Raw genomic sequence first — 27,843 nt, 5'->3', positions numbered from 1 at the left:
ATAGTAGTTATATTCTTGTAAATAGGGGGCAGTATTATAGCAGTTATATTCTTGTATATAGGTGCAGTATTATAGTAGTTATATTCTTGTACATAAGAGCAGTATTATAGTAGTTATATTCTTGTACATAGGGGCAGTATTATAGTAGTTATATTCTTGTTTATAGGGGCAGTATTATAGTTGTTATATTGTTGTACATAGGAGTAGTATTATAGCAGTTATATTCTTGTACATAGTAGCAGTATTATAGTAGTTATATTCTTGTATATAGGGGCAGTATTATAGTAGTTATATTCTTGTACATAGGGGGCAGTATTATAGTTGTTATATTCTTGTACATAGGGGGCAGTATTATAGTAGTTACACTCTTGTCCATAGGAGCAGTATTATAGTAGTTATATTCTTGTAAATAGGGGGCAGTATTATAGCAGTTATATTCTTGTACATACAGTGGTAATATTGGATAATAGTGTTATTTGCATTGGCTATCTGACATGAATTCCCTTCACATTATATAAACATGTCACCGTGCAGCGAGATGACATTATATAATTAGTATGATCTCATATAGTTAATTATGATAAGACGCCATGAGAAATATCCGTCTTGCCCTATAATTTAGCAGACATGGCTGATTGCACGGATTAGACGCTCCGTACTCTGCACTGTTACATAATACTTGCATAGCTTCGGGTGCACCATGCTGATGAATACGGCCCAGGCGACATAGGAAATTAATAGTACGTCCCAATGGGCACCAATTCGCCATTTCGTCTCGTCCTGAGCAAATCTAGTAATTGCCCGTGGTTTCTTGTAGGACCTACTCTCCTCCTTTTTCATGTCAGAGTGAACAGAGCCCTACATGTTTGCCTCGTGCCCGCAGAGTTTTCGTTCCTGTGTTTACAGGAAGCCTTGTGTGCACATTGTTCTATATTAGGAAAGGCTCAGTCATAGTAACCGGAGTGTTATACAGCGCAGGTAACCAGGAGCTGTGACACTCAGGTGAGCTATTCTCCCCCAGGTGAGGGCGGGGCTAAGCAGAGGGGCGTGGCCATGCATTCCTCTGTGCTGTGCTGCAGGCTCTGGCTCAGTGTGCAGCAGCTGCAGACCCCAGGAGCTGACTCTGATCACAGGGAATGTATATGGTGGATCTGCACAGGAAGACCCCTCTAAATGCTGATTCTGGGGGCTTCTGAGGAGCAGAGGACTCAGGGATTATAATCTGGATTTGGCAAATATTTCATCAGTGCAACCATGAGCTCAGATGATTTTAGGAGAGTGGCTTTTAGGAGGAAATCCAACCCCTGTTTGCCCAGCGGACCTTTAAGGGTGTATAATCCGGCAGAGAATGGGGATGTGGATGGTGAGTGCGGGCGACGGCTCGTTATATGGGGTTATTGGAAAAAAATCATTTTATCTGTGTCCGGAAAAGTTGGCTCCTGTTCGGCAACACTCAACTTTCCGAGAACCCTGAATGAAAAATGTGCCTAATTATAGGGTGATGGGGGCTTTTCTGCTGTGCTATTGTCTTTCTAGTCGGACTGGTCATTCGGGCAGCGCCGGCTCTGAGCATTGCTGGCCCTTGGGCAACTAAAGTCCTTTGCCTTTTTTCTATCTCGGCGTTGACTGTATCGCATAAAAATGTAGTTATTAATTTATATATATATATATATATATATATATATATATATATATATATATATAATATATATAAAATTTTCAGACTTTTTTTTTTTTCCCCCCGGTTTCTGCGTTCACTATATGACATAAAAATTCAGATCTTTTATTTGTTTTTATAGTTTCATATGCGAAAATAGTTTTTTTTTTCTTATTACTAGATTTCATATAAACTTTTTTATTTATATATATATATATATATATATTATTTATTATTTATTTTTATTTTTTTTATACAAGTTCATATAAAAGGTTATATAAAATCTAAATACTTAAAAATAACTTCATATTTTTACATGTGAAACTATGGAAAAAAATAAATCATCAGAACTGGAGGAAAAAAAAAAAGTTAGAGTTATATAATTATTATTATTAGAATATATACAATTTATTTTTTTCAGCGTTAACTGTATGGCATAAAAATTCAGATGTTATTTTTTTTCATAGCTTTACATGCGGAAATATAAAGTTTTTAATTATTATATTTGACATGAACTTTTATATGTTATTTTTTTGTTTCCCAAGAGGACTTGAACCATCTCTTGTACAGCTGTAAAATTGCAATGTATTGCGCAAATACCTTTCTCCTGTGTATACAAACATGGCAGACACTGGGGGCCTTCAGTAAGCCCCCCTTACTGCCACGAAATCATGGTGTGGGTGGGGGTCGGAAAGGACTCCTTCCCTCGTTTCCAACCTCTTAAGTGCAGCTGTCACTATTGACTGCGGCATCTAAGCGGTTATTTTGCTCCGATCACAGCTGTTAGACCCAGGTGCCAGCTGTAGAGTACAGCCGACACTGATGGTGTATGAAGTGCACTCAGATCCCAGGAGGGTATCCGCAGTACATGTATGGCAGGCGCCACAGTCAGAAATCTGGGCAGGATAGTCCACCTTGTGCCACCGCTGCATTCAGGATTCTGGGAAAGTTGGGTGAACCCCCATATATAATCTGTAAGGGTAACCAAACTGTCACCCAGCTTTCCAAGAGGCAGAAGTGACCTGATAGGGCGATGGAAGAGGACGACCCCAGGACTTTGTGTTCAGGGTATGTGTGGCTGTGCCCTGTGATCACACACGCGTCTGACTCACTGTGTCAACACTTGTCATCATAGAGTCACCGGTCCGGCCCTGGTACATAATGTTGTCGACTGCTATATCCTGTATACATCTGTAATATAACGTATATGATAAAAGTGTTGCTTTAAGGAGAACCCAGGCATGTCTCCACGTAAAAAGCTTTACTGCAGGAATACCTAAAGGGGTATTCCCATCTCCAAGATCCTGTCCCAATATATAGTAGGTGTAATAATAACAATATTAGCAAATCCCTCCAATTAGAAATGTAGTATAGTTCTTCTGATTAGCTATGTCACTTACCCCATGTGCAGGGCATCGCAGTAGCTTAGGTATCCATGGTTACCACCACTAACAGCTAGCTAAAACTGTCACTATATGAGTGGTGATAACCATGGATGCCTAAGCTACTGCAATGCCCTGCACATGGGGTAAGTGACATAGCTAATCAGAAGAACTATACTACATTTCTAATTGGAGGGATTTGCTGATATTATTATTACACCTACTACATTTTGGGATAAGATCTTGGAGATGGGAATACCCCTTTTTAGTGATATGAGACCAACAAGTAATGGCCTGCTTTGTCACTAATAGATTTGGCCTGGGGGTTAAAGGAGGACTCTAACCCTGAAGTAGTATTTGCTATCAAGGGCTGGCACGTGGATGGATAGAGGACACGATGCCAAGGCAAGAGGCAGGAACAGTAGCCGGACAAAGTACAAATCGACGCAGGTGGTGGTCAGGGCAGGCGGCAGACAAGTAAACCTGGTCAAATTAGTTAAAAAAAAGATCAGGTAGAGATGAGCAAAAAGATTCTAAACTCTGGTCCGACGTCCAATTCGGTCGTCCACAGCAGCTGGACCAGGGCAGTGTTCACGTCCTCTGTCCGTCATTCCGGGCTCCTCTACCGCATTACCTCACAGGTGCTCTGGAAGCGTAGACATTGGGGTGCTATTAAAGTGAAAAGAGCTGACCTGCAATACCACACGCAGCCTGTACTCAAGGGTGGCGCTTTTTATCCTATATGGCTCTTTGTACTTTTTGACTTTTTTTTTTCACTGAAGTTCAGTGTAGGTGACTCGGCAGTGTCAGCCGCTTGTCATGTGTGACAGGAGAGTGTGATCACCTGTGGCATCGGCGGCGGCTGCTCCTCGCATCCTGTTGTGACTGTCACTGCGGATTACATCTCTTCCCTTTATGGCCTATTTAGCTTCTCTGTTCGTCTGGTTACATAAACATGAGCATTGTCTACACATTCGTAGGCTTCGGGTCATGCTGGGGTTATTAAGCAGAGCATGCAAAAAGGAAATTTATGAAAGACTGTTCGCATCCAGAACAGCCCCATCCCCAAAATGGCATCTATCCCCTTATAACCTCCATGGGACCAAGTGTCGCAACCTCTGCACATCCGGCCCTGATTCTTTTGACCTTAGTTTATTCTGCTGGCCATTCTGTGTTGTTTTTTTCTTTTTTTCTTGTGCTTGTTTTTATTCTCTTCCTTGTCCTGACCACCACTGCAGACTTCTCTTTTGGGCTTCCACCTTGTATCCTCTTGGCAGACCACCATTACACCATCTTCTGTTGTAGCTTTGGATCTTCCCTGGTAATACAACCACCCTCCCAGTATACTGTGACCTGGGCATCTGTGTTTTTTCCAGTGTTGGTTTTTATCCTCCTCCTTGTCCTAACACCCACTGAAGACTTCTCCTTTGGGCTTCCACCTTGTATCCTCTTACCAGACCAGCAGACCACCAGTACACCATCTTCTGTTTTAGGTTTGGACCTTCCATGGCAATACGACCACCCTCCTGGTATCCTGTGACCTGGGAATTTGTGTTTTTTTTTCCTATGTTGGCTTTTATCCTCCTCCTCATCCTGACCACCACTGCAGACTTCTCCTTTGGACTTTCACCTTGTAACATCTTGGCAGACCACCATTACACCATCTTCTGTTTTTGGTTTGGATCTTCCATGGTAATACGACCACCCTCCCAGTATCTTGTGACCTGGGCATCTGTTTTCATCCCCTCACCCTGTCCGGACATCTTCATACTTACTGACAATCCAGCAAACTGGACCACCATGGGGCATAGAGTAGCAAAATCCGTGCCTTTAAAGTGGGCATTTTGGGGATGTTTCTGGGGCAGGGATCATATATTCCGAATTTGGCATATTCCTAAGTATAGAAGTCAATCGATGGCTACTTCGAAGGCTGTGAATATCCAAGAAAGCACATACCGATGTGAGGGGTTAAAAGAAAGTCTATAGTCTCTCCTAACATGTCTATTTTGGCCCATATTTGGTCTACACCTAAAATGCTGATAAAACCTCTTTCCTTAGACCTCCTTATTGTTCCATTCCTCAGTTATTCCTCCTGGCAATATATAAATAAATTGACAACTGGGGAAAACCATTCCTCGTATCGATTGGACATGCCCCTAGCCGGTGTTTTTACTGTATCAGTGACGATATATGTCTAGAAAAGAGAAATGGTAACACCCTGTTGTCAATTTATCCATTTCCAGGAGGGCTAACAGAGGAATGACAAATTCTAAGAAGAGATTAATTGGAATTTAAAGCATTTACTCAGACAACAGACATTTCAGGAGAGCAGACAGGGTGTTACCATCTACTATTAAATTGATTTATTTGCAAAAATGTTGGCACCCCGATATTTAGCAAGACCAAAACAAGGAGGCAGCTGCTCTTGTAATATAGTCGGGCTTGTCTTAGGAATGTTCTATGTTCTGTCTTGTCTCCCGGACACGTGTTATCACTTCATGTTTTTCTTTTTGACTACTTTTACGTAACAATCAATGCTGGGGATTGTAGTCCCTTTGATTACTAGCAGAATTTCCTTTGTCCAGGAAAAGGACGCCATTCTTAATGAGAGGACTCCGATCAATGCTGTCGCCTTTCTTCTAAATTCCTGGCCCCAGGACATGGGGGGTGATTGCTCAGATGCATTCACAGGTTGTTGTTTTTTTTATGGAGAACAAGAGTTACACAACCTGTTGACCTAATTTGCAAAAGTATACACACCCCTACCCAACAGAGGTCTCCTATCATTTCACATTTATCACACTCGGGCGCTTATTCGAGAACTGGATTGGGCACGTGATTACTGTATTCAGCCAATGTGCAAAAGTAATGACTCCCTAAATTTAAAGGGGTACTCACTCCCCTTTGGGCTGTCTACTTATTTGAAAGGATCCATGTAAAATAAGCTGATCACAATCTGTCCTCTAGCTGCAATCCCTAGCGAACAATCTTTGGTGTTAAGTGTTCAGTTTTCCTGCAGTGCCCCCACAGGACAAATTGGGTATTACACCATGTTAATTTAAATGGTTATTCCTGATAAAATGAGTTATCGTTTATTCAAAGGAGGGGGGCTAACTTGCTGATCCAACTGCTGGGACCCCGAAGGATCTCGAGATCAAGGCTCTGGAATCTCGAGGACTGAGTTCTGCAGTCCCATCCTGAATGGAGAGGAGTCCGATCATTTTCCCCTCCGCCCCATTCTCGGGGTTGCAGAACAAAGATGCCAGACATGTCCATTTTGGCCAATTTCTACTCATTAGAAGGGTCGCTAAAGAACAAGTAAACCCCAAAGTTATCCTCTTGCTGGGACCTCCAGTGCTCAACTGTCAGGAAACCTGGCGGTAAGTGTTCTCTTTTCCTACAGTGCCTCCACAGGGGATATGAAGTATTACACACTGCCCATTCAAATTAAAATAGGTGTTAAGGATGCCAGCAAGTAGAAGGAGGTTCTTAGAACTCTGGCCCGCTAGCAACAGACCATCGACATGATCCCTGGAACAGGGTCCTGCAAATAGATGTGCATAGAAGCTGTATATAGAAATCTATACTCTTCTTTTTTTTGTTTCCGAAAATAATTTTGTAATTCAACATTTTTGTAATATATTTCATTGTCTTGTTTTCCTTCTTTCCCTCCCAAGCGCCAAGTTGCACTGCTGTTCAATTTCCCAATTAACGTTCCTTTTAGAAGCTGCTTTTAACTGCTGCTCAGCAAAGATCTGTCCACTATCTTTAAACAGTCTGTGAACGGGACTTTCCCTGTCGGAGTAAGAGGTGAGGAGCCATAGAGGCTCGGACAGGGAAGGTCCCATTCACAGACTGTTTGAATATAATGGACAGATCTTTACTGAGCAGCAGTTAAAAGCAGCTTCTAAAGGAGAATAAACTGAGAATTAAAGTAGCACTTTAGGAGAGAAGGAATGAAAATAAATAAGCTATTGATGTATATTATACAATTTCATAACTTTGCAATGCCCGGAGGATAATAAAATTAAAAAAAGAGTTGCTCTTTAAGCAAGTCCAATTATTTGGCAGCTATTCAACACAATAATGAAGTCATGTAGATGGTTTTATTGACTCCTCTGAGCTTCATGGTTGGTTTTGGAACTGCAGGTGACTAGTAATAAAGGTAAAAAATCAGAAAAAAAAAACCAACAACTGCTGAGCCGTTTCCAACAAGAATGTTTTTCAGGGAATTGAAAATGAAATCTAGCGTATAAATCTGCCTGACGCTTTTCATTAGGTTGGTCATGTGCCCAGATATTCTACCTTTTTAATAATAAAAGCTTTTGTACCAACCGGTCTAACAGGAATAATGAGCCATCCGGGAAATTACTTCATTCAGCTGTGTGTGAATTATAATTTGTGAAGTCCTTTTCATATAAAAGCATAAACATTTATATCTGGCCTCCAAAGAGTTAAAAAAAAAAACGAAAAATATTAGATCGCAATTGATCACTTCAAGTCCAGGGCATTCTGAGCTTTCAGGTCCTAATGCCATTTAGCTGTTTTCCAGATTTTTTTTTTTATTTATCGGGTGTCAATATTTTTAAAGACCAATGAATTTTTTTTTTTTTTTTAGTATTTTTCTTTAATTTTTTTTTTTACATTTGAAAAATACTTAAAAAATTTTAGAAATTCTAAAACTTTTTTTGTAGTCTTATTCAAAAATTTGTGTTCATCTTCTACTTAACGTTTTTTGGTAATTTGTTCAGGGTGAGGGTTGTTTTTTCTATTAATTTTTTTTATAATAAACTTTTTAAAAAAAAATTTTTTAGAGGAAGCTCAGACACTGGAAACACTTTACTGCTACAGATCCCAGAAGTTGAATGGAGCATGACACTGTTCAACGCTCATGTACCATGCTGCGTATTACTGTTATCTTCAGCAGTGCCAAAGACTCTGAATGGAGTAGTCTTCAATACCCCTTAAAGGGGTTATTCCCATCTTCATATATGGGTATTTTTGGATAGAGCTTGCAAAAACAAACAATTTTGCAATTTATTGTCTTTAAAAATTCTCAGCCGTTCTTGAGATATTAACATTTTTGCTTCTCGTTGCCTTGGAGACCGACCACCACTGCTAGACAGCAGAACACGCACAGTGCTTTACAAGCTATTTTCAGCTGAGCTTGTAAAGAGTTTTGCAGCTGGCTAAGATCGCTGGAGCTTGCTGTTACCTTCTAATCCAAGCCAGCATCACCTTAGTGCTTAGAAGCTAAACAGCAGAGGTGGTCGGTCTCCTAGGCAATGTGTTGTCAACAAAAGAAAAGTGTTAATATCTCAAGAACGGCTTCAAATTTTTAAATGCAATAAATTGCAAAAGTGCTTAGTTTTACAAGCGCTATTGAAAAATATCCATCTGTGTAGATGGAGAAAAAACACTTTAAGTGGATAAAAAAAGTTGAGGCGATGACCATATAACCAACAAAGTAATAGAAACGTCTCTAAATACTAGTTTATAGTGGTAAAAGTTATAATTTGTTATATAGGATCATCTTGGTAACTTGTTATTAAGTATTTGCATCCTCGCCTCATGGAAGGTCATGGATTCTAAATCTCCTCCCGTTCTCTTGGCAGATTACTATCTTCGTTCCCTGATCCATCTTGGGTGTTCCCAGGATTTGCAGGTATTGACCTGTCTATCTCAAGTCACGTTGCATTGGAAAGTTTGCAGAGCTCAGGATATCCGTATCTTGTACTTTTTTTGTTTTATGATGTGGTGTTCCCTGTTATGGTCGCTCTGACTGTGGTCGTCTTGGTGAAGGACAATGCATTGGGAACTAGGAATAAAGCCATGTCCTTGGGAGTGACCTGCTCCAGGTGTCAGGTGTGGAGCGCTCTCATCCTGTTTGTCTTTCAGGTATTGTGTCCTGTTCATCTATATAAAGGGGAAATGCACTTTTCTGGCTCATCAATGTACATATGATCATTGCAATTGGCGGGTCCAATTTATTTAATAAATAATCTAATTATTATTGCGGTCCGAAGGATTTGACCTCCGCACTTAGTCATGGTCGAAACTGTATATTGTGACCCAAAATCCATTGGTAATCTTCAGAGTTCATAGTCAAGGCACCCAGTGCCAGAGGAAGGAAAACAACCCCATAACATCTGTGAACTTCCACCATATTTGACTGTAGGTACTGTGTTCTTTTCTTTGTAGGCCTCATTCTGTATTCGGTAAACAGTAGAATGATGTGCTTTACCAAAAAGCTCTATCTTGGTGTCATCTGTCCACAAGATGCTTTACCACAAGGATTTTGACTTGCGTACATTTTGGCAAACTGCAGTCTAGCTTTTTTACGCCTCTGTGTCAGCAGTGAGGGCCTCCTGGGTCTCCTGCCATAACGTTTCATTTAATTCAAATATTGATGGATAGTTCGCGCTGACTCTGATGCCCCCTGAGCCTGCGGGACAGCTTGAATTTCTGTGGAACTTAATTGCCGCTGTTTATCCACCATCTGGAATATCTTGCGTTGCAACCTTTCATCAATTTTTCTCTGCCGTCCACGTCCATGGACATTAGCTACAGTGCCACGGATTGTAAACTTTGGACAAAAGAACATCATGATCTCTGGAGATGGACTTGTAACCTTGAGATTGTTGATATTGTTTAACAATTTTGGTTCTCAAGCCCTCAGACAGTTCTCTTCTCCTCTTTCTGTTCTCCATGCTTAGTGTGGCACACACAGACACACAATGCAAAGATTGAGTCAACCTCTCCCCATTTTTTTTCTAGTTTCAGAATCCTCACAGAATTTAGGACTTAAAAAAATGACAAAATGATAAAAGGTGAAGATTCGCCTTTAAATTTCTTGGTATGTTTCTTTATGTAAAGGCTTATCTCCAGGCTCCTGGTTTGTTCCCATGACTTTGCTGCCGCTGTGTACTTGGTCCTTTTGTTCAAGATTTCCTAATGTGGGAGAGCACTTGCACATTAGATAAGAGAGTCATTTATTAATCTGGTCTCAAAGTTCGATCTCCGAGGAATTCTTACAAAGACGAATTCCAACAAAAAGAAAAACTCCCCATGAATTTGTAATTTACCCTCCAAAATGTCCTTTCCGAAGAATTAAATTCTATTTTATTAATAGAAAAGGGATTGGTAGGGTGAAACACAAGCTCAATGTGAACAGAGCTAAATGGGCGCCGATGCTCTTGGTGTATCGTCACTTACCACTTGTTTAGGGCAGAAAACCTGTGTAAAAGGACATTAAGTCATACAGTAGATGGGTGAATAGATAATAAAGAAATTAAGAAAAAGATGGATGTAAGATAGATCATGCCTCCCAAGTTGAAAGATAAGAGGAGCTCATTGCTGTGCGCATACTGCTGCGGCATTGACAGTAACCTAACCTTACCCAGTCATTTACATTCACTCACAAGGAAATATTCTCTTAATCTAGCCCTTTGGTGTTCCCACACAGTATGATACTACTTTTATGACCCACACAGACCCCCACACACAGTATGATGGCCCCACAGTACGTTCCAACCATACAGTATGATGGCCCCACACACACAGTATGATGCCCCCCACTGTATATCCCCCCCATACACAGTATGATGCCCCACAGTACATTCCCACCATGCAGTATGATTCCCTTACAATACATTCTCCACACACACATTATCATTCCCACCAAACAGTATGATGCCCCCACAGTACATTTCCCACACACCGTATGAAACACCCACAATACATCCCCCCCCCCCGCACACACCGTATTATGCTCCCATGTAACATTCCCCCACACACAGTATATCCCCACAGTACATTCCCACCATATAATATTATTCCCTCACAGTACATTCTACACACACACACACATACACACACACACACACACACGCACGCACGCACGCGCACACACACACATATATATATATATATATATATATATATATATATATATATATATATTATGATCCCCCCACAGTATATTCCCACCACACGGTATGATGCCCCCCAAAGTACATTCTCCACATACACATTATGATCCCCCTCCACAGTAAATTCTCCTCATATACAGCATGATGCTCCCATGCTACATTCCCTCACGCACAGTATGATGCCCTCATGCTACATTCCCTCACGCACAGTATGATGCCCTCATGCTACATTCCCTCACGCACAGTATGATGCCCCCACGCTACATTCCCTCACGCATAGTATGATGCCCCCACGCTACAATCCCTCACGCACAGTATGATGCCCCCACGCTACAATCCCTCACGCACAGTATGATGCCCCCACGCTACATTCCCTCACGCACAGTATGATGCCCCCACGCTACATTCCCTCACGCACAGTATGATGCCCCCAAGCTACAGTCCCTCACGCACAGTATGATGCCCCTATGCTACAGTCCCTCACGCACAGTATGATGCCCCCACGCTACATTCCCTCACGCACAGTATGATGCCCCCACGCTACAGACCCTCACGCACAGTATGATGCCCCCACGCTACATTCCCTCACGCACAGTATGATGCCCCCACGCTACATTCCCTCACGCACAATATGATGCCCCCACGCTACATTCCCTCACGCATAGTATGATGCCCCCACGCTACATTCCCTCACGCACAGTATGATGCCCCCACGCTACATTCCCTCACGCACAGTATGATGCCCCCACGCTACATTCCCTCACGCACAGTATGATGCCCCCACGCTACATTCCCTCACGCACAGTATGATGCCCCTACGCTACAGTCCCTTACGCACAGTATGATGCCCCTACGCTACAGTCCCTCACGCACAGTATGATGCCCCCATGCTACAGTCCCTCACGCACAGTATGATGCCCCCACGCTACAGTCCCTCACGCACAGTATGATGCCCCCACGCTACAGACCCTCACGCACAGTATGATGCCCCCACGCTACAGTCCCTCACGCACAGTATGATGCCCCCACGCTACAGTCCCTCACGCACAGTATGATGCCCCCACGCTACAGTCCCTCACGCACAGTATAATGCCCCCACGCTACATTCCCTCACGCACAGTATGATGCCCCCACGCTACATTCCCTCACGCACAGTATGATGCCCCCACGCTACATTCCCTCACGCACAGTATGATGCCCCCACGCTACATTCCCTCACGCACAGTATGATGCCCCCACGCTACATTCCCTCACGCACAGTATGATGCCCCCACGCTACATTCCCTCACGCACAGTATGATGCCCCCACGCTACATTCCCTCACGCACAGTATGATGCCCCCACGCTACATTCCCTCACGCACAGTATGATGCCCCCACGCTACATTCCCTCACGCACAGTATGATGCCCCCACGCTACATTCCCTCACGCACAGTATGATGCCCCCACGCTACAATCCCTCACGCACAGTATGATGCCCCCACGCTACATTCCCTCACGCACAGTATGATGCCCCCACGCTACATTCCCTCACGCACAGTATGATGCCCCCACGCTACATTCCCTCACGCACAGTATGATGCCCCCACGCTACATTCCCTCACGCACAGTATGATGCCCCCACGCTACATTCCCTCATGCACAGTATGATGCCCCCACGCTACAGTCCCTCACGCACAGTATGATGCCAGACAGTATTTTTTTTTCCCCACAGTACATTTTCCCACACAGTATGATGCCCTTATAGTACATCCCTCCAACATCATAGTAGTATGATGGTACCCACACACATTATGATGTTCCCTACACACACACACATTATGGTGCCCAAACATAGGTATCCCATGTGCCCTTTTGCCCTGCTTCCCTGCTCAGCTGGTCTCTGCTGCTGGGCATTTGACCCAAAGGTTCTTCAGTCTCTGCCCAGACTGATTGTGTTCAAATGTATCTGTGGCCACATAAATGGTTGACGACAGGACAGATATTCCTGGGACAGCCCCCCAAATTCGTGATGATTACACATATAGGATGTTAAATAGAATTTCCCCAGCAGATGGCGCTGTAACAATGGCGATATTGAAGTATGGCGCTGACGGGCTGCATGTTGGTTTTAATAAGTTGCACATTTATTAGTCTTCTCTCTGCACTTCATCAAAAAGAGATTTATTCTTGGCAAATTAAAAGACTAATAAATGAATATACAGTAAGGCATCATATTGAATGTCTTAAATCAACATTATATTAAATAAATCGTGACATCAAATTCTGCTGTTAGTCCGCACAAGTAAAAAAAAAAAATACACCCATATTTCTCTCGTATGAACCTTATCTGCTGTTTATATTCTTAACTTGGTCATAGTGGAATTCTGAAAATAGAATTCTGCGCTAGTTCTGCCCCTGTCTCATCATGGACTGTTCCTCCCCCATGCTTTACACTGAAGCTCTGCTTTTTTTTTATGCTTCAAATTGGCTTCTGTGTAAAAGCTGAAGCTCGGCAGAATGTGAGTGCATGGTGAGCAAGGGGCAGGATGGTTATAAATCACAAGTAACCGGACTGCCAGAAAAAGGACCATAAGGTCCCATAAACATTAGAATGTGGTGGAGGGAGGAGAGGTCCTAACGTACGTCTTTGGAAAATCTGATAGGCGACCTTTGACAAATCTTTTTTTATTACTGTAGGACTGTAAATTTCTTTTGAAGCGGTATTTTATAGAAATTGCCCTACGGTCAGACAATTGCGACATTGTTGTAATTCCGGTACTTGGCCCTCCTCGCCTCTCTAAGCCATGATTCCCTAAAACTCAGGTCTAGCCCTGTGAGTGCAACCCTTCCTATCAAGACCAAAAGACTCCTCATCAACTAAGAGAAAAACGACGTTTCTGGTATTGCAATACCATCCCCAGCCACTGGGGGAGACAATGAGTTGCCATCATATCTGACTGATGATGTGCCCCTTCCGACCAGAATATAGGGCTTCTTTATTGATTGAGAGGAGGAAGTGTTACTAGACTAGCAATACCACCCCCAGCCAGTGGGGGGCAGTGATGGATCATTCTCCCTAGGACCTTCTATTTGAGCTTTTGTGGCTAAGGGCCACATTGAATGGGTTGTAGGCGAAAACTTGGATAAGTGTGTATATGTTGTCTAAGGAGAGAGTGGAATAAGTAGCTCACAAGTGGTTTATCTTCCATGAGAACAAAGGATCGGGCATATTGATATCGAACATGCTCAGTCCTTCTCTGACATCTGCCTTCAAGAGAGAGCTGAGACTCTCCCATACACTTAAGTTGGTCCCGTCAAACGTGGCTGCTTCAGCTGACGTTAATCTAATGTGTGCGGCTGACTTTAAGTGTCTACCTCTTTAGGCAATTGTGCTAGCTATTATTTTTGGTTTAGGACCCCCATTTTTGAGACTGCGCATTGCCGATCCATTCTAACGTTCTGCCGATTTGATGTGGGTCTCGGTGGTCAGAACCCCACTCGATTTATCAAAGTATCACCTATCCTGTGAATGTGTGATAATTTGTTTTCAATGGACAGCCCCTTTAAGAGAGGACCTGCCACACGTGCCTTAAATATGACATTTTGACATAAATGCCGCTGTTCTCCTGAATCCGACGATGTTTTTCTTTTGTTCCTGCGCCTTTCTGTTCCGGAGATATGGCCTCCTCTTCCTGATCTAGTCTTTCTAGCCAACTGGGCGTGATCTTCAACTCTTTTTCTTTTGTGGGTCTCTCTTTTTTTTTTTTTTTTTTTTAGCACCACGCCCACTTGGCTAAAAAAGACTAGATATATTTTCAGGGAAGAAAGGGTCATATCTCGGGAACGGAGAGGCGCAGGAACAAAAGAGAAACATCTCCGGATTCAGGAGAACAGCGGCATTTACAGCAGGTACTAAAATTATATATTTATGGTAAGTGACAGGTCCTCTTTAAACGTTCCCTGTTCCAAGTGAACGGTCCCTGCTTTCCCTTCCCCCGAATGCCGTCCAGTTGATTTACCAACCAATCAATTTTAATTGTGCCTTTCTCATCTCTCTTGACGCTAATTCATAAATATTGATTTTCCATCCCGGAGTTGGATAAAGCCGGTGCGCCCCCTCTGCCACTGATATCGGCCCATCAGAAAGAGATTTTAAGGGTCTTCGGAGAAATGCTTCTAAAATCACTTGAGAGGACTCTCTCGGGTCTACGTGTGAATTGAAGCCTTCCTTCTATTATGGAGGCACAGAACGTCTCTTCTTTTTCTTATCCCTTGTGCTAATTTCCTTTGACAGATAAATAGGACAGGTTGGGGTTTTCACAAAATGGCCATGTAGGTCACTCTAGAGAAATGCATTATGGGAAGACCGGTCCTTCCCTGGCTACGAAAATGGTATGGAATAAAGTCCTGCTATTGTTAGCCACTGGAAAGAAAAGATGTTTGGAAAAAGGATGAGAATATTAGACTTTGAGCACACTCTCATCAGCCCTTCCCAACCGAGTGCCGATCAGTTGCTTTAACAGCCATGGGCCTCCTAAAGGCCATAGTTGCTGCCATCTTGGTCAGTGGTGTACATAGAAATCATGGGGCCCTACATACATTATAGTGGCCCTAACATAACCCTCCATGCCATCTGTTGGCCCCAACGCGCCCCTCGTCGCCGCCTGTTGGCCCCAACGCGCCCCTCGTCGCCGCCTGTTGGCCCCAACGCGCCCCTCGTCGCCGCCTGTTGGCCCCAACGCGCCCCTCGTCGCCGCCTGTTGGCCCCAACGCGCCCCTCGTCGCCGCCTGTTGGCCCCAACGCGCCCCTCGTCGCCGCCTGTTGGCCCCAACGCGCCCCTCGTCGCCGCCTGTTGGCTCCAACGCGCCCCTCGTCGCCACCTGTTGGCCCCAACGCGCCCCTCGTCGCCGCCTGTTGGCCCCCACACAACATGATGGATCTCACGCAAACCTCCACACTGTATAATTGGTCAAATACAGAATAAATGGCCCCCCACTAGCCTTCCAAACAGTATAATGACCCACATATAGCCGATACAGTTGAAAGTGCGATGTTGGGGGGGAGGGGGCCAGTTGCTGGCACTGGTCCCCCCCCAGACTCACAGGATCCATAGTGGCCTGCCGCTATTTGCAATACACGATTGATCTTGGTCCTCCTGTGGAGACCAGCATAGGATTTGGAGGAGGCCATCATTTTAACTATGTACTATACTAACTTGGTATTGCAAAATTCATAACAATTGATCAAATGGCGATCGCAGGTTCAAGTCCCCTAGTGGGGCTAAAAATTGAAATCCCTTCCCTTCTTCCCAGTTTAAAAATAAACAAATAAATCTCCATTGGCGGAAAAAACAAAATACTTACGAATCTGAAAAATGTTGTTTTTATCACTAATTTCTGAGAATTTTTTTTTTTTTTTTTTATCAGCACTATGTAAGTTTGGAATGCCATAAAAACAAAGCTGAAAAAGTAATGGCGGTAATGAGGTTTTTTTTAATTTCGATGCACTTGGAATTCCCCACCCCTTATGGCTCTTGGAATAAAGGAAGGAAACAATGAAAAAGGTTGTAGAAACAGTGCCACACGTATCAGCTGGCTGTGTCTGGTATTACAGCTGATTTGCATTAAAGTGACTAGGACTGAGCTGCAATACCGATCACAGTCCCTGGATAAGAGTGGCGCTGTTTCTTCGGTACAGAAGGTGTCTGATATTAGTGAAAGTAGTAGGCACGTCACTAATGTTACATAATGACGCCTGCCCAGCACGTAATGCAGCATCTAAGAGGTTAAAGGGAAGCAAAGTTTAGTTACCACTAAGACCTGCGTACACTATACGGTACTGGAATATTTCAGAGTTGCTCAGATCCTTTTTTTTTCTTCTTGGGTTGATGGAAGTTTTTTGATGAAAAAGGAAACCGCTCAGGGTTGTGAAACTCCGGTGAGAAAGTCCATTTTCCGTCAATGATGCCGAGATAAGTTGTGCTCTGGCAGCTCGGCACTCGTGTGGGGCATTGACATGCATGGGCGTACTCCGCTCGCTGCAGAAAGTGAAAGGTCGGTCACTTTTGTGTCTATGGTGAAGAGCATGAGAAGGTCACACACGTTGGGTACTGACCCAAGATTGGTTTAAAAAATTTTTTTTTAGTTCTCCTCTCATGCCCATTTCGCATTGTGGCGTTCCTCTGTTATTCCTGCTGGAAATGTATAAGTAAAAACTTGTTACCATGCCTCCAATCAGATTGCGGCAAGGAACCCATCTACAGTGACATCCTCATCCCTATGCCGGAAGACAAGTCATTGCATTGTGATAACAGGAGGCGGAGAGGAATCTTGTTGAATGGTGGCATGCAGGGGTGTAGCTAGGTGGTGCGAAACCAGTGCGTAACGATCACATAGGATGATAGACATTGTTATTGCAAGAGGCCAAGGATGGGGGATATTATTACTGGAAATGGTACAGGATGGAGGACATTATACCAGGAAGGGGCCCAGAATGAAGGACATTATTACTAGAAGGGGCCCAGGATGAAGGACATTATTACTGCAAGGGGCCCAGGATGGAGGATATTATGCCAGCAGGGGGCCCAGGATGGAGGATATTATGCCAGCAAGGGGCCCAGGATGGAGGATATTATGCCAGCAAGGGGCCCAGGATGGAGGATATTATGCCAGCAGGGGGCCCAGGATGGAGGATATTATGCCAGCAAGGGGCCCAGGATGGAGGATATTATGCCAGCAAGGGGCCCAGGATGGAGGATATTATGCCAGCAAGGGGCCCAGGATGGAGGATATTATGCCAGCAAGGGGCCCAGGATGGAGGATATTATGCCAGGAAGGGTCCCAGGATGGAGGACATTATGCCAGGAAGGGTCCCAGGATGGAGGACATTATGCCAGGAAGGGGCCCAGGATGGAGGACATTATACCAGGAAGGGGCCCAGGATGGAGGACATTATGCCAGGAAAGGGGCCCAGGATGGAGGATATTATGCCAGGAAAGGGGCACAGGATAGATGATATTATGCCAGGAAGGGAGACATTATACCAGGATGAGGACCAGGATGGAGGTATTATATCAGGATGGGGGCATTAATACTAGAAGGGGCCCAGGATGGAGGATATTATGCCAGGAAGGGGCCCAGGATGGAAGACATTATTACATTTAGAGGGGAAGCGGGTCCAAATTTTGCACTGGGACCCATTGGACTCTAATTACACCACTGCGTGAGAGGGTGACTGCCAACAAATTATTTTATATCTAGGCTGGGGTATTTAGATAAAGGGTGAAGGCGGAACTTTTCCCAAGGTGAAGGGAAACCTAGCCACAGTTCTGGGAGTAAACTAAGTATAAACTTATAACCAAGCAAATGGAAACTTCTAGGTGTTGGGGGGGGGGGTGACGTCAGTAAGAGCTATAATAGCCGTCACTACCTGTTATTGTGGCACCCCAGGGGTCTGGTCTCCACAGTAATAGCAATGTTATGTCTGAGAGCAGGTGGGAGGTCTCTTGGTCAGGAATCCTATGCATGCCACACCTCCTGCCCAGTCCTGGGAGGGGAAGAACTTCCCCTATATAAAACTGGGGCTGAGGCAGGGTTAGGAGAAGGGAAGAAGAGGAGTCCCAGACAGAGACATAGTCTGGTTTGGAGAGGAGCAGCTTAGGAAAGAAAGATCAGGAGCTCAGTGGGAGCAGTGCTAAAAGGAATCAGGGGCTGGCAGCTGAAGAGCTCGCCCTGATTGAAGAGTTACCACCGGACCCGGAGTCCGAGGCTGTGGGGATTAACCTTGACCCAGCAGCAGAAACCGACCGGCAGGGGATTTCAGGTCCTCTGGCCAAGAAACCCGAAGGCACGGTCACACGCGTGGGACCAGCACCGCCGTCGTGGAGCGGAAGCCACTAGAAGGCCCCGAGTCACCGGCCATACGGGTGAGCACCACACGGTACACTCAGGGACGTGGGCTACCTTTACCCGCCTCTAGCAAGGAAACCAGAAGAGTACAATTAGTTGGGGAGGCCTACAACTCCGCCTGGCCAAGGGGGATCCCATCTGCTCAAGGACTGACCAGGCCCCGACCGCTAGCCAGTACTCCGGGAGGGTCTATCTTTGTCACCAGTAAAGACCCTGAATTACACCGCATCGTCTCGGAGTGGTTCCTACTACCCCCATCATCCACGTCGGCTGCCCTGAGGCCATACCCCTCCCGTTGGGGGTTATACCATCCACGCTGCACCATCCTTCCACCGGCCTCAGCGGTCTGCCCTGCAGCGGCAGCTCCATAGCTGCATTCAACGGGTGGCGTAGTCGTCCTACATCTACTGCTAATATACCGCCACTTAGTCTGACACCCTGGGCACGGACCGGGTCACCGCCACAAGGACTACTACCCCTATCCAGATCCGGCTCCGGGTATCCCTTGAACATGGCCCAGGGGGCGCGTCAGCTTTTGGCGTAGTCGGCAGGATTACGTGCCCGCAACCGCCGGGTACTGCGTGCCTGAAAAAAAGAGACTTTTAAACTTACCTGTGGCGAAGATTCCCGCCATCCGGCGCCATCTTCAGCCTTCTTCCCGCCATCGGTGAAGATTCCCGCCATCCGGCGCCATTTTCAGCCTTCTTCCCGCCTTCCGTGGAGTTTTCCCGCCGTTGGACGCCATCTTGAAGACGCCACGCGGGAAGAAGAGGGGCGTGGACTCAAAAAGCGCGCGAGAACTGAAGCCCCGCCTCACGTCCAGACGTCGCGTAAGGTCCTGGAAGGAGCCCAGCAGACGCTGACGTCACAGGAGCGCGACGGAAGGTCCTCAACCTTGACGATCCACTGCGGAGCCGCGGCCTACGGAAGAGGATCATCGCAAGGTAGGCCACGGTCCACTAGGGGGGAGGAAGATGTCGGATACGGAGGAGAGCTTCACTGCCTCAACCCCCGCCAGCGCCAGCGCTGCTGCAGTCATGCCTTTTACCATGCCCTATATCCCGGGAGCAGCCTGGCTACCCCAATACTCAGGGGAGTCACATACCCTGAATGACTTTAGAGAAAAGCTGGATAGCCTCTTCCAGGTGTACCCCCTCACAGAAGAGCAAAAAGTGAGCATCCTGGTGGCTCAACTAACCGGGGCAGCCCAAAGGGAGGTAAAGTCCTGGCCACCTGGGAGGAGGACTGTCGCGGGGATATTAACCCGGCTGAGGGACACCTTTGATACCCGCACCTCAGCCGAGATTAAGCTTAAATTCTATGGGTGCAAGCAGCGAGCACATGAGAGTATAAGGGAATATGCACTAAACCTACAAGAGGCCCTGAGAGCCATTAAGCAGACCGACCCCGACAGCGTGGGAAACGAGGACAGGCTGTTGACCGAACAATTTATAGAGGGACTATATTGCAATGTCCACCGAACCCAGTTGCGGGCCCTAGCCTTACAGGATCCTCATCTGGACTTTGCACAGTTCAAGGACAGAGCCATCCGGGTGCTCCGAGAACCGGCACCGGGTGGCGTTGTGACCCACAGGCACCCAGCTATCACTTACCACCAGGAGGCGGCGCCCTTGTCGGCAGGGCCTGTGGGGGCTGATGCGCAGGCTTTGAACAATGACCCGGCTCCAGACCTGCACCATCAGGTCCAAGAGCTAGCTAAAAGCGTTGCTGCGCTAACCCGAACTGTGCAGTCTTTACAGGTTTCCACTCCAGGGAAGATCCAGCTGGCATCCGGACCGGAGGACATCCCGTGGCGTCGACCAAGGAGGACCCCACCGGCCAGAGGAAGACCCAGCGACCGATACAACGAGGACGGACAACCCATCTGCCGCCGCTGCAATCAACCCGGACATATGGCAAGGTACTGTCCTTTAAACTGGCACAACCTGGGGTAGAGGGCCAACCCCCAGGAAAAAGATCACCAGGCCCATCGAGCTGGCGCGACAAATATGTGGGAGGACGTCCAGTCTTGCCTGTGGTACTGGATGGCATTCCTATGAGTGCCCTACTGGACACCGGGTCACAGGTCACCACCATCCCGTACGTGCTCTTCAAGCAGTACTGGAATGACTCGGATATAACCCGCTACCCTGACGACGACTTGAGTATCATTGCCAGCAATGGTCAACCCGTGCCGCAGATCGGATTTAAAGAGATGACCATTAAAATCGGTAGAGTCGAACTGGCAGCACAGGGACTGATCATTGTGGACATTGACAAGCGCGAGAGTCACCCAAAGATAACTCTAGGAACTAATGTGATTGAAAATTGTCTTGCAGAGGTGATTTTCATTTTACAGCAGGTTGCCAAGAACGCCAGCTCCGGCCAGCAGCGAGTGCTCCAGAAAGAGATCCAGGCACTGATGCGACGGCAACAAGTGGAACTCTCCGGCGGTGAGATTGGTAGCGTAAGAATGTGTGACCCTTTCCCTATTGCCATACCCCCGAAAAGTGAAATGATGATTTGGTGCCGGGCAGCTATTGGTCTGAGAGGTAGAGATTACCAGGCCATGGTAGAGCCAGTCTACTCAGACAGTAGGCCCACCATTTTGACAGCCCGGGGGGTAGTTGATGTACGCCATGGGAGGGTACCCGTTCGCATAATAAATATTGGGAAAAGGGAAGTATACCTGCCCCGGTATGCTACGCTAGCCAAATTATATACTATCAACCAAAATTCTATACAGTCTGTGGAACCCTTGCCTCCATCTCATCCGGAGGAAGGTAACGGCTCTGAGAAAATAATGGAGGATTGGTGTCAGCAACTACATTTGGGTACTGACTCCACTCCCTCCCACCAGAAACAGGGAGTCTACCGGGTGGTTCAAGAGTACGAGAGAGTGTTTAGTAAACACCCGTTAGACTTCGGGCGAGTCAAGGGGGTAGAACATCACATCCCCACGGGAGACCATCCTCCCATAAAAGAGAGGTATCGGCCCGTACCCCCTGCACACTACCAACACGCCAAGGGGATGCTTAGAGACATGAAGGAGGCTGGGGTAATCAGGGATAGCTGTAGCCCCTGGGCAGCTCCACTAGTCTTGGTCAAAAAGAAAGACAACACCATGAGAATGTGTGTAGATTACCGGAAAATTAACCGTATCACACACAAGGATGCGTACCCCTTACCAAGAATAGAGGAGTCTTTGGCTGCTTTAAAATCTGCTAACTTCTTCTCCACCTTGGATCTCACTAGCGGGTACTGGCAGGTTCCTGTAGCAGAGGCGGATCGGGAGAAGACCGCATTCACCACCCCGATGGGACTTAGCGAGTTTACCTGCATGCCGTTTGGACTCTGCAACGCACCAGGAACCTTCCAGCGATTGATGGAGTGCTGTCTGGGACACCGGAACTTTGAGACGGTCCTGTTATACCTGGACGATGTCATCGTCTACTCCAAGACCTACGAGGACCACCTGAAACACCTGGCAGAAGTGTTCGAAGCCCTGGCAAACTACGGCCTAAAGGTGAAACCCTCCAAGTGTCACCTCCTGAAACCAAAGGTGCAGTACCTGGGACACGTGGTGAGTGCTGACGGAGTGGCTCCCGACCCTGATAAGATCACCGCAATTAAGGAATGGCCAAGCCCCTCCAGCGTAAAGGAAGTGAGGCAGTTCCTCGGGTTGGTAGGCTACTACCGAAGGTTCATACCCGGTTTCACCAAAAAGGCAGCTCCTATGCAGGACCTCCTGATAGGCCAGTCCAGGAAGGCCAAGAACCAGAAGCCGCCCTTCAGATGGGAGAAGCTGGAAGAAGAGTCCTTCCGCCAGCTGAAGATGGCCCTCACGGGGGATGAAATCCTGGCGTACCCTGATTATAGCCAACCCTTTATCCTCTACACCGACGCCAGTAACATCGGGCTAGGAGCCGTACTATCCCAGATCCAGCAGGGGAAAGAACGGGTAATTGCTTACGCCAGCCGAAAACTGCGACCCACCGAAAGAAACCCTGAGAATTACAGCTCATTTAAGCTAGAGTTCCTGGCAGTGGTGTGGGCAGTCACCGAACGCTTTAAGCACTACCTCGCTTCTTCCCGGTTCACCGTGTACACGGATAACAACCCGTTGACACACCTGGACACTGCAAGACTCGGTGCCCTAGAGCAGAGGTGGATGGCCCGCTTGTCCAACTATGAGTTTACACTCAAATACCGGGCAGGACGCTCCAATACCAACGCGGACGCCCTGTCCAGGATGCCAAACCTACCGGACGTAGGGGAAGATTCAGAGGGATTGGAAGAAGTTGAGCTCCCCGCGTTCCACCGTCATGGGACTATCCAGTATTCCCACCGTGTAAGAAGTAAGCAAACCGCTACGTTGAACCCCTTACCTCACTACAACTGGGTGGAGACGCAAGACAGTGACCCTGCCGTCCGTCTGGTAAAGGAGATGCTGACTCGGCCAGATGCACGCCTTGACCCAGACGCTCCGGAGGAAGCCAAGCAACTGTGGGCTGAGAAGAGTCGACTGTTCCTTTACAAGGGAAAGTTGTGCCGCAGAATGGTTAACTCCCGGACGCATGAACTAATCTGGCAAGTAGTGGTGCCAAGAAGAGACGCAGCTATGGTGATGGAGGCATACCACGACGGAGCTGGGCATTTCGGATGGAAGAAGCTGGAGTTCCTGCTGCGCGGGCGGTTCCATTGGGTAGGCATGAGAGGAACCATCGAGAGGTGGTGCAGAGACTGTGGCCCATGCAACTTAAGAAGGAGGGACCGTGCCAGCCAGAAGACTCCCCTGCGGTCCATCATCACCAGACAGCCGTTGGAACTGGTAGCCTTGGATCATGTAAAACTGACCCCAAGCAGAAGTGGCTACGTCTACGCGTTAACCATCGTGGATCACTACTCCCGGTTCCTGGTTGTCGTCCCCGTCAAGGACTTAACGGCTCACACAGCAGCTAGAGCCTTCCAGCAGCACTTCTGCCGTCCGCATGGATACCCGGAGCAGGTGCTGACGGACCAGGGGCCTGCCTTTGAAGCGGAGGTCTTCCAGGAGTTCTGCACCCTGTATGGATGCCGGAAGATAAGAACAACACCCTATCACCCGCAAACTAATGGACTTTGTGAGAAAATGAACCAGGTGGTGATAGATCTCCTGAAAACATTGCCCCTGGAGGAACGCAGTCTGTGGCCTGAGAAGCTGCCCGACCTGGTGGACCTATACAACCACATCCCTGTAGGTTCCACCAACTGTACCCCGGCTTACCTAATGAGGGCAAGACCTGGTAAGCTTCCTGTTGATCTGGAGATGGGAGTCCTGACACCCGAGGACACTTCACCAGAAGCCAACTGGGACACAGAGAGGCAGCAGCAATACCGAAAAGTACAGGAGAGCGTGGAGCGTAGTCTCTGTCAAGCTAGGGAAAGACAAGAGAAAACCTACAACCAGTATGCTCCCGCTGTTCCCCTGGTGCCCGGAGAGCAGGTCTTGAAGAGGAAAAGACGGCTCCACAAGTTGGACGACCAATGGGAGAAGGACCCGTACACCGTACTGCCCTCAAGCCACGACAACCCAAAGGTCTGTACAATCAGTAAAGACGGAGGGGAAACCACAGCCATTGTATCCCGGGATCACCTAAAGAAGTGTCCCGAACAGCTACGGAACCCTGAAGAGGAACAAGAGGACCCTCGACCCGTAGAGGAAAGGGAAGATATGGTTAGTACTGTGCTCGGAGACTTCCCTCCGGTCTTGGACTCAAGTCAATGGTGCTGTTGTGGTACCCGTCCTCACGTTCCTCCAACCAGCATCCCAAGTGCCTACGGAGACACAGGTAGAACTGGAAGAACAGCCGGTCCAGGAGGCAGAAGGCCCCACACAAGCAGACCAGGAAAATCAACCCTCTGCTTATAGTGAGCCTGCCATACCCCTAGTGAGCCAAAGAGTCCGTAGACGGCTGCCCAGTTTACCCTTGACAGCTCCTATACCCTGTAGCTCAGGACCAATCAACCAGCCCCGTAGGTCCACTAGGGTCACTAAAGGCCAGCTGCCCATACGGTGGAGGATCTAAATGTTCAAACTATTTTATTAATGTTTACCTGTTTATTGTTGCTTGTGTATAATTATGTGTTTCTAGTTATTTATAGGAGTCTTTGGTGGATTTACCGGGAATCCTTTGTGCATATAGTTGGAGCGTAACCCAGGACGGACTGAAAGACTGTTAAGGACTCGGGGCAGGACAGACCCCTACCTGGTTACGTCTCCCTGTGTTGGTGAAATGGACACCCTTGTTTTCCTCAAAAGTTACACCCGGTTGCGGACACGCCGTGACCACCTTATGTGTTGTCTCTATCAGAATGTTATTGTTTGCACCTTGTTATGTTTACAAAAGTATGTTTAGTCCCGGAGTACTAACTTTCACTAGGGGGGAATGTGGCACCCCAGGGGTCTGGTCTCCACAGTAATAGCAATGTTATGTCTGAGAGCAGGTGGGAGGTCTCTTGGTCAGGAATCCTATGCATGCCACACCTCCTGCCCAGTCCTGGGAGGGGAAGAACTTCCCCTATATAAAACTGGGGCTGAGGCAGGGTTAGGAGAAGGGAAGAAGAGGAGTCCCAGACAGAGACATAGTCTGGTCTGGAGAGGAGCAGCTTAGGAAAGAAAGATCAGGAGCTCAGTGGGAGCAGTGCTAAAAGGAATCAGGGGCTGGCAGCTGAAGAGCTCGCCCTGATTGAAGAGTTACCACCGGACCCGGAGTCCGAGGCTGTGGGGATTAACCTTGACCCAGCAGCAGAAACCGACCGGCAGGGGATTTCAGGTCCTCTGGCCAAGAAACCCGAAGGCACGGTCACACGCGTGGGACCAGCACCGCCGTCGTGGAGCGGAAGCCACTAGAAGGCCCCGAGTCACCGGCCATACGGGTGAGCACCACACGGTACACTCAGGGACGTGGGCTACCTTTACCCGCCTCTAGCAAGGAAGCCAGAAGAGTACAATTAGTTGGGGAGGCCTACAACTCCGCCTGGCCAAGGGGGATCCCATCTGCTCAAGGACTGACCAGGCCCCGACCGCTAGCCAGTACTCCGGGAGGGTCTATCTTTGTCACCAGTAAAGACCCTGAATTACACCGCATCGTCTCTGAGTGGTTCCTACTACCCCCATCATCCACGTCGGCTGCCCTGAGGCCATACCCCTCCCGTTGGGGGTTATACCATCCACGCTGCACCATCCTTCCACCGGCCTCAGCGGTCTGCCCTGCAGCGGCAGCTCCATAGCTGCATTCAACGGGTGGCGTAGTCGTCCTACATCTACTGCTAATATACCGCCACTTAGTCTGACACCCTGGGCACGGACCGGGTCACCGCCACAAGGACTACTACCCCTATCCAGATCCGGCTCCGGGTATCCCTTGAACATGGCCCAGGGGGCGCGTCATTATCACTTTTAGAAAACTTTCCTTAGTTGTCTAGATTGCGTGTTCAGCTGGCAGCTCTTCCTCCCGGCAGCTCTTCCTCCTAACACCCCCAATCTGAAGCCTCAGACAAGCAAGCATATATATTGAATAAGAAAAGGAGAGTAAGAAGGATTAGGCTGAGGGGTTTCAGCATGTCTGATCACTTTGATCCTAGGGAAGACAAGCTGCTGCCAAAGCTAATGAAGTAGAAGAACGCTGTTCATGGAAAATCGAGACTGTTTTTTTTTCTTCTTCCAATCTCGGACAAAGCCCCCAGTAAATGTATAGTCCGATCTTTACATAAAATTCCTATTTCGGGACCCAGAAGGCGAATGACCCCATTATCACATCACCATTGTTTACTCTCTTTTCTTTTCACCACTTCTCCCAGCCCAGCATAATAAAAGGCTCTTGTTGGTGCATTAACTGGCTAATGGGTTAAAGATAAATACATTAGGATTACTGATTAATCTCCATTACTACTGGCATGTGCTGTAGACCAGTCTTTCCTCAAAACAAAAAAAAAAATCCTATTCACAAAGACCAGGGAACCTTTCCGACATGAAAGAAGTTGACATTTTCCAGCTTTGAGAAATTTCCTGTCATTTAGATAAATTGAAGAGTAAGACACCGAGTTCAGATCTGCTCTGTTCCTCTGGAGACTATAAAGATTTCTACTAGACTATATATATATATATATATATATATATATATTTTTTAATGAGTCTAATATAAATTGAACGTCAAAGCTAAATTTTCATGTGAATTATTAAATTAAAAGTAATTTACTTTTTTGGGTGAACTTGATTGTTCAAACCTCGATTGAGCAGACTTCTCTTTTCATTAGGGTCAAGATCGGGCAGATCAGAGACTGGTTACGTGTCCTCTTTGTTCCTCCTAGGTGGAAAATGATGCTCTCTAGATGGAAGCCTTGGCCAATGTACATTTTATCATGGTGAACATTATGGACATGGTCTAGGATTGGTTGTAATGGCGCATCACCAGATCACCAAGATCATACAAGATCACCAGAGTCACTGTAGTCAAAATTCAAAGTAGAGGATCAATCCAAAATTGAGCAAAAATGTCCAAGTTTACCACAAAGGACTCAAGGATTTGCATTTCGTTTTGAGGGCGAGAATGATATGAGGTTAAGGTTGGACCTTTGTTGGGCACTTTTGGCAAACGTTTGTGGCTCCTTTTCAGCCTTCCATCTAAAACACTGAAAAATTCCCATTTTTGATTATTTTAGATGGAAGTCTCAAAGGAGCCACAAACGTTTGCCAAAAGTGCTCCACGAAAGGTCCAACCTTTGGATGGAATCACCAATGGAGCTATTCACTTTTGTGCGCCACTAAACTTCTGTTCCGTCAGTGTCCATCTTTTTATTTTAGGTAGTCACAAAAGCATGGAAGACCTCTTACAAGGTCCTACAACGGCATAGTGTAACGACCTAGTGACTAAGCCTCACAAAATATCTTGACAGTCGCGGGGCCAAGGTAGCACCAGAGGTGCCGAGGATGCCAGTCATA

At 46.8% G+C, this 27,843-nt stretch overlaps 1 protein-coding gene across 1 annotated transcript in view; it reads left to right on the top strand.

Moving 5' to 3' along the window:
* Positions 1-1,048: 1,048 nt before the first annotated feature.
* FGD4 (FYVE, RhoGEF and PH domain containing 4) overlaps positions 1,049-27,843 on the top strand; it is a 217,600-nt gene continuing 190,805 nt past the window's right edge. The window contains exon 1 of the mRNA XM_073650086.1: positions 1,049-1,363. Coding sequence (XP_073506187.1) covers positions 1,255-1,363 — 109 coding nt within the window. The 5' untranslated portion in view covers positions 1,049-1,254. The remainder of the gene's footprint in view (positions 1,364-27,843) is intronic.

The sequence above is a fragment of the Phyllobates terribilis genome, unplaced genomic scaffold (genome assembly GCF_046119375.1).
Source record: "Phyllobates terribilis strain yellow unplaced genomic scaffold, ASM4611937v1 Scaffold_10__3_contigs__length_209671492, whole genome shotgun sequence".
NCBI lineage: Eukaryota > Metazoa > Chordata > Amphibia > Anura > Dendrobatidae > Phyllobates > Phyllobates terribilis.
Note: the sequence above shows the minus strand (reverse complement) of the source record. Positions and strands in the feature narration are given on the sequence as shown.